Below are 12176 nucleotides of genomic sequence, written 5' to 3'. Positions count from 1 at the left end.
GCATGAAATGATGCCTTTGGTAATAAAGCTAAAAGGCTTTTCTTGAAAGGTTTTAACACTTCCATCAACACACTTAAATAGAAACAGAACTATTAGTATTGATAAAGCCATCAAAGTTTTATGGGACTGGGCTAAATGCACTGACTAGGTGTGCATACATTAAGCAAAGGTCGCAAACACTATGATTGTGGGAATAAATCACACAGGCTAGAGAAACCCCGGTTTCAAAAGAAATGCAGTAATCGCTCACACATCTGCCTCCACCAAGACCAAAAAGGCACATAAGGAACAGGGCAGCAAATAGAAAAAACAAAGAAGAAAGGACTGATTGAAAAGTCAGAGCCGAGGGAACAATGGCCACCAACATAAAGCGAAATTATTGAAGAAAATTCTCCGTGTGCTTGAGCACCATTTAAAAAGGGTACTGTGCATTCAGCCCTGTGAACAACAGAAGATTCAGCACACAATGCCAGAGTTACTGAATGATTCACTGAGGCCAGAGGTCGCCAACACTCAGAATGGCTTTATGATTGTGTGCTAAGAGGCATTTTCAGACTACTGAACAGAATGAAAATGACGCAGATCCAAGTTTGTCTGGTCAAGTGGAAACAATTAAATATGGTAAGTATTTGAGTCTCTGGGCCAAATCAATAACGTGAAAAATATTTGTTTTTAAATACCAGGCAACTGACAAATCTCACCTGAGCAGCTCCACCATGACAACAAGTTAGCACAATAAGCATAAACACATTGGGGGTGGCCTGAGCTGCTGTTGTTTGCTATCCGTTCTTATTAACACCTATCTGGGTTGAGTTGAGGGTACAGACTGTGAGCGATAGAGGTGGGAAAGTGCTGGGTAATAACAGATGGCCAGAGGCTAAGCAAGAGGCTGGACAGGCTGTGCAGACCACCATCGGCACTGAGTTGCTTCAACATGTCAGTGTTTGTGTTTCGAATCTTTAGAAAGACCTGCAACTGAGTGTTGGCGCTTTGCAGCAATCACCACGGTCCTGAAAAGTTCATCAGAAACACAAGATAATAACAAATTATCTCTGTTTTAGTGCTTGGATCCAGTATCGGTCACAATAGGACGATTGATTAATGAGGTTGATGGCTTTGCAAAAGATTCCTCTTTACTCAGAGCAGGTATGAGTTTTGGCATAAAAAGACTAGAGCAGCTCTCATGCAACTAAGAGACTTTGCTCTTTGGCTCCCCCTACAATTGTGGGGCGTAACACCATTGTCATAAAAGCAAAACGCTGTGCCAGTCCTGCAAAAGTACATCAATACACATGGATTTGTCATGTTGAAGAGCCCACAAAGACACCATCAAAAACCCACAAAGCAGAACAGTATGGTGTGGGGCAGGAAGTAGTAGTCTCGGGTAGTTTCAGGCCCGGGAATGTGCAAACCAAAAGTCAATGTAACACATAGTTTTAAGGTTCACAAACAAAAGATAAGATCTCCGTAGTGGCCTTGCTTTATTTTGCAAATTGTGATCACTAAAAAAGCAGCTCAGTCTTCACATCTGACACGTAGAACCACTAAATGCTCAATCATTATCAGAAGTGACATCAATCATCTATAAATTGGTGCAGTCTACCTGGACAACGGATATTTTCTCCCTATTGCAGCGTGTGGGTCCTGCTGGCGAATAGCCCGGATAGCAGTGGGTGCTGTAAACATTGAGGAGGCTCCATGTTCTGAGAGGACACGGAAGAATGCTCCAGGATCTGGAGTGCCAACAGGCTTCCCCTACGGTCAGAGAGGATGACAACAAATGGTTGGGTTACAGTGTGCAATACTGCAGGAGGCACGTGACTCACCAGAACGTAAAAAGCTTAAACCTCTAATTCAAATACCAGATAAAGAGATTACTGTTGAAGCCCAAAATCATTACAGAGATATTTCTTCATGGTACAGAGAGCAAACTACAAACTGGAGCAAATACAGAACAGCTGGGAACACAGAGGAAGCACACTGGAAGGCTGCTTTAAACACAGATGGGCCAGAAAGATGGGCACTAAACAGTACAGTTGTAACATAACAGAGCTATCTGAGGGAATGGCCTTCAACAGTGATTTCCCCTCAATAAGCCTGTCCCAGCAATAAGAGGACATCTGTAGATGAGTAAGTATTGTCATTGGCAATAGTGATATATATATATATAGTCATTTTTGCACTTGATAAATTTGTGTCTGTGTACTCCAGAGATTAAAAATGAAACGATTATAAAGGCGGTTAGAACAAGAGCCACGTGAAACAACCAAATTAATTACTGATTGACAGAAGGCCAATAAATGAATTTCCAAATAGCACTGCCCCTTACAGAGCAAATTCAACCAGAATGCTAATGTAATCAGTGGCATTCTGCATGAGAAATATACTGCAAGGCACACACAGAGAGATCAGCAGACTGATCTACATATTTTGTTGCATGTTGAAAATCCACAAAATCTACTGCAAACACTAAAAAAGGTAAAGCCAAATCAGAAGCATCAATATCAAGTGGCTGCTCAAAAAACACAGTGATCAATAAAACTTTTCTTTCCCCCTTGCTTACAGAATATGCCTTCTGACAGGGGAAACTTCCTCTTACAGCCAGGGAGTGCAAGTGACACACTGACTAGAATTATAATAAGCATTTATTGTAAAAGACAGACACAGTCAGGGTTAGACTTGGTAACAAGGGCAAACAGCTCAGCACATTATGGCCCAAGTCCCAGTCCATATAAACTGCAGTCATCAACCAAATATGGATGCATTCACATTGCTAAGACAACAAAAGTAGACAAACAACAGACATTAAAACATAGCATGCATTTCGTGTTGTTTGCGCACTTGCTGTAGCTTTAGATCTTTAACTCCATTTACAAGGACATACCTCATAGAGTATTGTGCTGTTGCCATGGAGCAAAGGAGCATAGCAGATATATGAATGGCCGACCACCCAGCCCAGATCTGATGCTGCCCACCAAACCTGCATCAAATGAATATATGCATGTAATATCATGGTATTTAATAAAACAGGAATCCCATTAACATAGTTCTTAAATTACCTCAGCATGCTAAAGATATAAAATAACACCCATAGTGCTTGAAGGCATTATGAATATAAATTTTTCAAAAAAAACAATGTAATGTAAAAAAAAATTTTTGTGTATTTCATGGTAATCACATTTTCTTTAATGGGGAGAGTCGTGTATCTCTTGGGTTTTCATTTCATGCTCTTTAATCGTAAGAATAGCAATAACTTTCTTTATCATCTTACATCTCCAGGACTGAGTCCATAAATATTTGACATGGTCCATTTCAGCATAACAGCATAGCCTGCAGTGTCTCGCACAACACCCTGGGGGACGAGATAAGAAAAACAGACTGCTGACAGGTATTCCACAAAGCACGGAAGCACACGTTTAATATCACTTTAAAACGCAACCACTCAGCCAGGCAGTGCTGAAAGGGATTATATCTTATTTCTGAATGACTGCCTGGGAAAAATAAATAAGTGTCAGGCTTTTAGGTGGCACAAGAAACTAATAAATATTTCTGAGCAAACCAGTGTGTCCTAAAGTCCGCAAAGTTGAGGTCCACCTACAGCAAGAACTGAGAATAACTAAAAGAAGTAGCCAATAACAGCCCTATTAGGCCCAAGGGCTAGCCTGCAGGAGGTTATTTTATAGCACCAGTTTGTCAAAGTCAAATTTATGGTATTTGAAGGAAACTAAGGATTTTTCATCTAAAACAGCCTGCAGGAAATTCACCCTGCTGAAGTAGAGAAATTTATTATTCTTATTTCTTATTTATTCCACAGCGGTGGTGTTTAGACTGGACCTGGATTTGCCCTCTTAAAGAGCAGAGGAGTCGTGGAAAAAAGACAAATGAAACCCACGGAAAATCCTACAACTCGTCTATATAAACACACGGGATTACATGAGATCTAGAACTATGAATCAGTAACCGAACGCCAGTACCTTTGGTGTTCCAGTGGTCCCGGAGGTATACAGAACATAGAGAGGATGGTTCGAGGGCAACGAAACACAATCGTGCGGCCGAGCAGTGGCCATCTCTTCATCCCAGTCCAGACTCAACTCTGGACTCAGTGACACTTTCTCCTGAAACAAAAAGATTTCAGAGACAAGGAAATCTGTTAGAAATAATACAGTTTTATATGATACAACTTTTTTTCTCCCTTCCCTCAGTTAGAAAAAGTATATTATGTCTTATCCATATTCTGTTCCAACTCCCAACCATCATTACATTCTCAGCAAAGGTCCATTTTGGGACTTAGATTATTGCCCCTTAGATCTCCTGCTGCTGACATTCCTTCTCTTTTCAAACAAACATTTCTTTGATCATCAATATCACTGAGGCTTTTGTAGCAGAATCGTATAGAACCTAAAGCTTTCTGAGATTCTTTTCAAATTCTGAAATGAAAGCCAAGCCCAATTAAAACTGATTTAACGAGGCTTACTGAACTACAACTTCTTTCAGCGGGCAATTAATGACGAAGTAGCAGCAACCCTCGTCAAAGGTCACAGGGACATAACCAGATTAAAAAAATAATGTAATGTTATTCTAAAGTTATACATGGATGGGAGGAAATTAAAGTGGGAAGATTAAATACAAGAACAGATTCCCAACCATAAAATCTAGCACTGTGTTTTGCAAATAAAGCACCTTTACACTGTAAGGCTTTCCATTCAGTTGAATGATGCAACCCATAGCCTTGGGAGAACATTTTCTCCCAAAGAAGTCTTCACAATTACTTAGCTGATCATACTTGGCCATGGCTTCTGTATTTTAGACACATTCACATTCTGTCACATAAGCAACAGGTTTAGAAAACAATGAAATTGGAGCTTCTCACCATGTTTGGCCTGTTGTAGATGAGGACTTTTGAGGGCCTGTGAGAGCTCATCTCCAGGGCTTTCTTCACCAGAGGGATGTACTCAACTCTTCTGCCTGGCTCGATGCCGAAAGAGGCTGTGACCAACATCTTGGGCTAAAAATAAATAAATAAATTCTAATGTGTTCACAAGCTAACTGCATCGTGGAATGTTTCTACAGCTATGCCAGAGACAAACAGGCGTTCATCACACTTGAAGATTTGCATGCCAAGTCAAATCAAATGCAGCCTTTATTATACACACACGCACGAGTGCGTCATCCAATGAAGGCTTACAACACACACTTCAATCATTTCAACTCTCAGATTTAAAACTGTGACACAAGCACCAAAAAAAAAAAAAAAAGCCGAGGACACAAAATTGTTTGCACAAACAGTTGTGTCATACGCTGCAACTCCAGGGTTATATTTTTACCCTTTTTCATGTCTGTCTCTGTTTATTTCACTTTAGATTCATTCTGGGGCTCCCATTTGTGTTTTTTAGATAATTCACTGCTCATCAATTGCTCTTCAGTTATATCAGTTATACCGACGAGACTTTAAAAATGCAGAAAAAAAAAAAAAGAGGAAAAAACTAATAAATAACTTCCACTACAAGAGTTTTGTCAACTGTCTTCTCCAGTATACCTCAACAATTAAAACTTAGTTACTCATTCAAGCAGCTTGGCCGACCTTTCACTAATTTATATCTCAATTCAAGTGTTTCCTTTCAGGGCCTGGAATGACCCACTCGACTCCACTCCGCCCCTCTCTTCCTCAGGGTCTGAGTCGTTTGGAATCTGAAGCACTTAAAAAGCCTTGCAGCACGTGTATTACAGTATGAGTGGGCACCCAGTAAATAGCCTTGGAACTCAGAAAAACACTTCAAACTGATAGAAAAAACACCAAACTGGCAATATTCTTCTCGACTACTACATTCCCTGCGTCTGCAGTTGGACCGGAAAGCTAGTAAGCTACTAACCCGTCTTTTTTTGTTTAGAGTGATGTGTTCAACCACACAATGTTACAGCTGCTGGCCATTTAATCACACCACTGATAATTCATGTTATGACACCACTGTTCCTCCATTCCTTTGTTTTGTTTAAGTTTTTAGCGGCTAAGATTAAGAGTTGTTCTCATATGAGCAATAGTTCACTGACATTTGTTTTTGAAACAGTTACTGGTTCTGTACTGATGGTGCATTCAAAGACATAAGAAATCACAATTTCTATCTTCAGAGTTTTGACCTGGTGCTGGTGGAGCATTATCAGCCCCGTTATTTCTTATGTTAAGTAAACCATTTAAATAATGTTAAAACTGCATGTTAATAGCAAAGTTTTGAGTTCTTTCCACAGTCTCGAAAACTGGTTAAATAAAAATCCTGTTGTCGTCCTGTCACAACTCATCAATCAAAAGGTGAAAAACAATGACTCCTTACTTTGGCGTGGTCAATGCGGACAGAAAGTTCTCTGGAAGCGAAGCCACCAAAGATGAGGCTGTGTGGGGCACCGATCCGGGCACAAGCCAACATGGTGATCATTGCCTGGGGCACCATGGGCATGTAGATGACAACAAGATCTCCTTTCTGTACCCCATTCTTCACAAAGACTCCTGCTAATCTGGACACCTGGATCATGATAAATAAGAAGCGTTCATTTCTAAATAGTTCATTTCCTACAGCACCAATTCCAAATAAATCAATTTTCGATAGCCAGAAAAACTGCTCTGGAATTTTTCCCAAACACGTTGTGCAGTGGTTTTAGAATTATTAGTGTTAAAAAAAAACATAAATGTAAGTCCGTAAGTGACTGATTTCAGCAAGATACGATATAATTTTTTTTTAAAAAGCTGTGGCTGTACTTCCGTCCAGTTGAAAACATTTTGAGGATGGTACAGGCCATTGTATCGAGTGTAAGTGTAGATCAAAACAGTTTGTCTCTCCCTTTCTTTCTTTTCTTGCATTTTTATGCTTTCCTCTACATAGCCTTGTCTATTTCTAGTCTAGTCTAAGAAAACATGACAGATTCACATTTCTTTTTTGCTTCTTTTTACATAATTGCTTCAGATTTACTTTTGCTAGTAAATGCTAACAAAGTTTGCTCAGCTTCTCCGTTTTAGAAATGCCGCTTACCTGGTCCTGAAGTTCCCTGAAAGTGATGACCTGTTTAGTTCCGCTCACTGGACTGTCATAAATGATTGCAGGCTGCTCTCCTCGGCCGCTTTCTACATGACGATCCACAGTGTTGTAGCACACGTTTAACTTTCCTCCAACAAACCTGACAATAGAGATGAACATTTTCGACCAAAGCAAATACCCAGAACATGTATGCATGATGAGCACTGTTATTTTGGCATGGTCCGGGTCCACTTGTCCCTTGAGGGAAAATGGTCATTGCTAATCACTCCAAAGTTGTGATCCTCAGATGAACTATTAACTGATGAACTAAACTATTGATTTGTAGCTGTTCTGACATTATATAGAGACCCAACATCTTATTAAAACAGTTCATGTTGGTTTTTCCTTTCATTTGCCCATCAGCTGCAGAAAAAGATGGCTGCACAAATTTGCACTTTCGATTTCAAAATATACAATTGTGTTTTACAATTGTGGTTTACGTGTGGCCCATTTCTTTACTTAAAACATTAAAGCACAATTCAATAAAACCAATTCTGACAGAGGTCAGTGCCAGTGATACGCAGCAAATCAATGTCCTCAATCAGGCAACAGTTTCATCTCATGCTGGTGCTGCGAATATGGATAAAGAGCAGCATACACGTAGAGCAGATGGTGTCCGAGTTCTGCTGTGTTGGAGGCCAAGAGACAGGGTGGCTGTGTCCTTCACTTTAATGGCACCAGATTCAGATTCCTGCCACACTAAATTATATAACTGACAAACTCAAAAATAGATCTTATTAGGCTACAACACTCCAGATATTAAAAGTAAAGCTTCTCAATTATTTTCAAAATGTAGCTGGTAATATCTAAGACAATGTTTACTTAACTTGCTTGCTAGTATTGTACAAGTCTGTGCCTGCCGCGCTGTTAGCCACTCATTAGCATAATAAACTAGCTTTATGCTAGTAACGAGCCGAACATTAAAACGCTTTGGCTCAGTTTACTCACAGTTTTTGAAGACAATTCAGACATTGTTTTATACTTTTCGCAGACAGAAGAAATATATACTTGACGTGAAACCGGTAAAGTTGCTTAGGTTTTTGTTTGATCAAGTTTTTACAGGGAATGGTTCAACTGTTTGGTACTAGATTAGAACAGCTGTGCGGGCGCCCGACTCAGCTGTGATTGGCTGTTTTACCTTTCAGACAAACGTTGACGCTTGGGACGTTCGAAATTGTCGCGCTGCACCTAAACTGGCTGTCTGAGGACTTGACGCTTACTTTTTGAGCAACGCTATAGCAAAGAGCTAATTAAATGTAATTTTTATATTTTTTCAACCAATGTTAAAAGCGTGTTCAGTCGACTATTTGAAGGAATATGACTCATAAAAATGCAGAAAATAGTTTAGCCCATAAGGGACATTATCACAATGCTCCTTACAACCAACAGTTCAAGCTTCCAAATTAGCTTCCCAAAATCACTTAAATGAACAGCAGAACATTCTCTCATGTAAAAAAGGCAAAGTGTTTCGGCTCTTCTTGTATACAACTTAAAATGTAATTTTAAAACACACACAGAAAGTTTTTTTTTCTTTTTTTGGATTATCTAAACTTTCTGACAATAAAATTGGTGTCTATTTACTGATTTAGTTTATTTTACTGACTTGTATAGTCTCGTTTCCCTGAAATGCATTGACCGTATCGTCATTGGAGCTGGTGACATTTAAGACTTAATGCTGTTCGTTATGTTTTTATCATTATTATCATTAAGAAGATATGACGCGGTCAAGATTAAGTTATTCACGAATGGGCATACGTCATTTTGACATGTGGTGTCCTGTGTCATAGTAATTGGCTAATTGGCTTCACTGTGTGACGGTGGGCACCTACCATTGTGGGAACACCGGATCCTCAACGTGTAAAGTCTTATTCCATGGTTCAAACCAGTTAATGTCCTGTCCCATCTCAGCCCAGAATTGATCGGGTTTGTCTCTCGCTGCAGCGAAGGCTCGGTCGTAGGCAGAGTCGGATGCATATCTGCAGCACTGTAGTCCAAAATACTTCCTGGTACTTGCAGATGCATGCTGTGTTGCTCCAAAACCACGTTGTTGCTGTTGTGCTGCTGCAGACCAAAGTTTCGTCGCCAGTATACTGTTACGCTGAACGGGGGCGTAGTGATTCAGGCGTACTATGCTCTTAATTTGAAAGTGCATTGCTGCTTACTTAACTTTTCACTTTCAAGCGTTTCCCCTTTTCCAAATGTTTTTCCCAAGTTGTCCTGCAGGTAAGAAGCCTGCTTGTGCGACTCAACACTCTGCAACGTCATCTAGGGCTCTGTAAAGGAAGAGCTTTCAACAGAAATCCTTTTTTTTATAATACCCTTAAGGAATGTGAACTATGAACTGGATGTGGTTGACCAGGAGGAGCTTAGAGCCAAAAAAGAAAAAAAAACTATTGCATAATACTTAAACAATACTCTGTACTGCTTGTAACCCTTAAGCATTTTACGTTCATTGCATGTGTTTGACATGCAATGAAAGTATTTTCTCTTTTTTTTTCTCCAACAAGCAGCATTGTCACATTAAAAATGTCCTGGGGATCGTGTCACTAGGAAAAACAAATGAGTCTGCTATAACTGACTAGCATCCAGTCACTTGCTTGATGATATTTTATCTAGAGTAGTTGGGTATGTTGTGAGTCAAATTAAGTCCCACAAATGTCCATTTTGTTAAGCTGAGTCACTTGTGCAGCCCTCATTCCCATATTAGCAGCTCCTGCAATCCTGTCACACCACATGAGCAGCAGCAGTCTCAGCTCTCCTACCTGCTGTGGTGCTGTGCGCATTTCTTTCATCACTGGCAGCATCTGCGCCGATGGTAAATGCCCATAATCCAGCTGACCCCCTCTGGACATGACCCCTGCACAGGGTGCCCCCGGGTGAGGAACTCATCCATCTGATATTTCACATCGTCTGTTTCTATTTATACATGCCAAGCGCTGTTTTCCTTCTCACACTAAAGGAAGAATCATGTGCTCTCCAGGGATGCAGTTGCCTTTTACCTTCTGGGTTCATTACACTTCTCACCAAATTATCATTTCTACCATTGTTTGCTGGGAAAATAAGCAGGGAACTCTTTGTTGCAAGTAATAGACAGGAGATATCAGTCATGCTTCAACACATACGACGTCACCATTTTTTTCCTCCCTATTTTGAATTCTTAAGCTCCTCTTAAACCAAATCTCTTTTCAGTCTTATCCTGTGGCTTTCTAGAAATTATGAAACTGTTTGTTCTTCTTATCTAATAGGGTATTGATTCCTATCAAATTTCAGCAGAGCACATAAAACAATCTATATTTGTGTTTATCAAAATCCTGACAGTAGAACAAAGCCTCCCTTCTCCTGTCATGTTGTGATTTGTTCGGGCAAAATGTCTCACTAAATCACTTCTCCCTCAAAGATTGCCATAATTTTTTCAGCGCCGGCACTGCTGGCAGGACATGCATCATTCTTATACGCTCTGGCTGTGGACGTGCATAGAGCACTAACTACACGAACAGCAGCTCGGACAGACTAATCAGTCCTAAACTGAGGTCCAAAGTGGCTTATTATAGCTTCTCTATCTTGCCCTCATCTCTGATTTCATGTTACGAGTGTGACTGTTACAAGGCAGAAATTAGCCCACCGCCCTTCAGAAACTGTTAGAGACAATTTCCATAAGTTTATCTGCAAATGATTAATCTCTAAGCAGTTTTTCTTTCTCACAGAGTGTCTGGATATGAATTTATTATCAAATTAGTTAGAAGAAAAGGATTGGCTCTTTACATTTCAAATTGGATTTAAATGCAATAGTTGTCAGACAGAGGTCTGTAAATGATTTCAGTTAATGTTATTTATAGTTTTATGCAAGCGTAACATAATAGCAGTTTATTAAAGCTAAATTAATTTGTTTTTAGTTATCAATTCTTGACGAATATACAAAGTGTTTTGGGGACTTTACTATTTCATGAAGTTTACAAAGTGAAAGCCATTACTCCTTGCTTAACCTTATAGAACCAGGACCAGGTCAGACATGTTACTTAAACACCACCCAACACTATTTTGACGAGTCTCCCAGCTATGGATGCATTGCTGTGCTTTATATCTGTTTAATCAGATTTCACTGAGTTAAGTAAAAATGGAGACAGTAATGTCAGAGTTAGGGATTTGTTTTTATGAGGCTGGTTGAGGCTCGACTCTCGATATATTTAGATTGAGGTAAAGTTGTAAATTTAATGAGTTTTCCAGATCTCATTATGGCAGGGTGGTAAGGACAAGAAAACGTAATGTATAACTAAGTTTCCTCAAGGAGCACTGCTCCACAAAGCCTGCCTGTGCAGAAAAAAAGCATTTTAGGTCCTGAGGCATTTAATAGTAGTTATTTAACTTGAAATGAACTTGGATACTTTCTTATTACATGCCTCCCTTCTCATTGTTAATGACTGATTAAAGTCAGCCTCTAAAAGGAGGCATATCAGGAAAAGTTAATGTATGACACTAAAAGAAAAGATAAGGATAAAGCTGAGTCGCATTCTTAAACCGTGACGACGCTTAATTTAAAAAAAGTCGTTCAAATCTAGCAGTTTTTTAAAGTGTTTTTACTGAACTGAAAAGGCAGACAGCAAACTTCCCAGTTGGCTTTCTATGCTGCGAGTGAGGGCCCCATCAGAAGTGTCCCCGCTCCCCAACATTGGTTGTCTGCAGCATGACTCCAGTTGACAAAGTAAACGGGCGCTCTTTCCCTGAAGGGGGCATCAGCAACCTAATGCTTACAAGAAATTTGTGTTACAGGTTTAAATCCCGTAGTCAAAAGCAAACTGTGGCAGGTTTCTTTGAGCGAGGCATTTAACTCATTGAAGTTAAACAGTAGTATCGGCAACTCTTCATAAATCATATGAATGTTTATCAGTTTCACTCCATATTTTTCTCCTGAAGACCTCTTTCTCAAGTTTGATAATGCCTGTTTTTGTGGCAAGTTATAAAAGTCTGTAGATGTAAAAGTTAATGGTGATAACTACACAGGACTTCCTTCAAAACTGATTGAATCATGAACCATGGATATGTAAAATCTCTATTTATCTCATGTTGCTGTTTTAGGTACTTGAAACCGCTCTGGCACGATGTATGAGCTTACAC

At 39.7% G+C, this 12176-nt stretch overlaps 1 protein-coding gene across 1 annotated transcript in view; it reads right to left on the bottom strand.

The window, feature by feature from the left end:
* acss3 (acyl-CoA synthetase short chain family member 3) overlaps nt 1–9370 on the bottom strand; it is a 28801-nt gene extending 19431 nt beyond the window's left edge. Inside the window, exons 1-8 of the mRNA XM_072377892.1 lie at nt 8894–9370; nt 7020–7164; nt 6327–6515; nt 4871–5005; nt 3975–4115; nt 3272–3352; nt 2885–2980; nt 1604–1755 (exon numbers count right to left, since the gene is read on the bottom strand). Of these exons, the coding sequence (XP_072233993.1) occupies nt 1604–1755; nt 2885–2980; nt 3272–3352; nt 3975–4115; nt 4871–5005; nt 6327–6515; nt 7020–7164; nt 8894–9216 (1262 nt within the window). The 5' untranslated portion in view covers nt 9217–9370. The remainder of the gene's footprint in view (nt 1–1603; nt 1756–2884; nt 2981–3271; nt 3353–3974; nt 4116–4870; nt 5006–6326; nt 6516–7019; nt 7165–8893) is intronic.
* Between the last annotated feature and the right edge of the window lie 2806 nt (nt 9371–12176).

This window comes from Leuresthes tenuis, unplaced genomic scaffold (assembly GCF_036924035.1).
Source record: "Leuresthes tenuis unplaced genomic scaffold, fLeuTen1.0.hap1 SCAF_23, whole genome shotgun sequence".
Taxonomy (NCBI): domain Eukaryota; kingdom Metazoa; phylum Chordata; class Actinopteri; order Atheriniformes; family Atherinopsidae; genus Leuresthes; species Leuresthes tenuis.
Note: the sequence above shows the minus strand (reverse complement) of the source record. Positions and strands in the feature narration are given on the sequence as shown.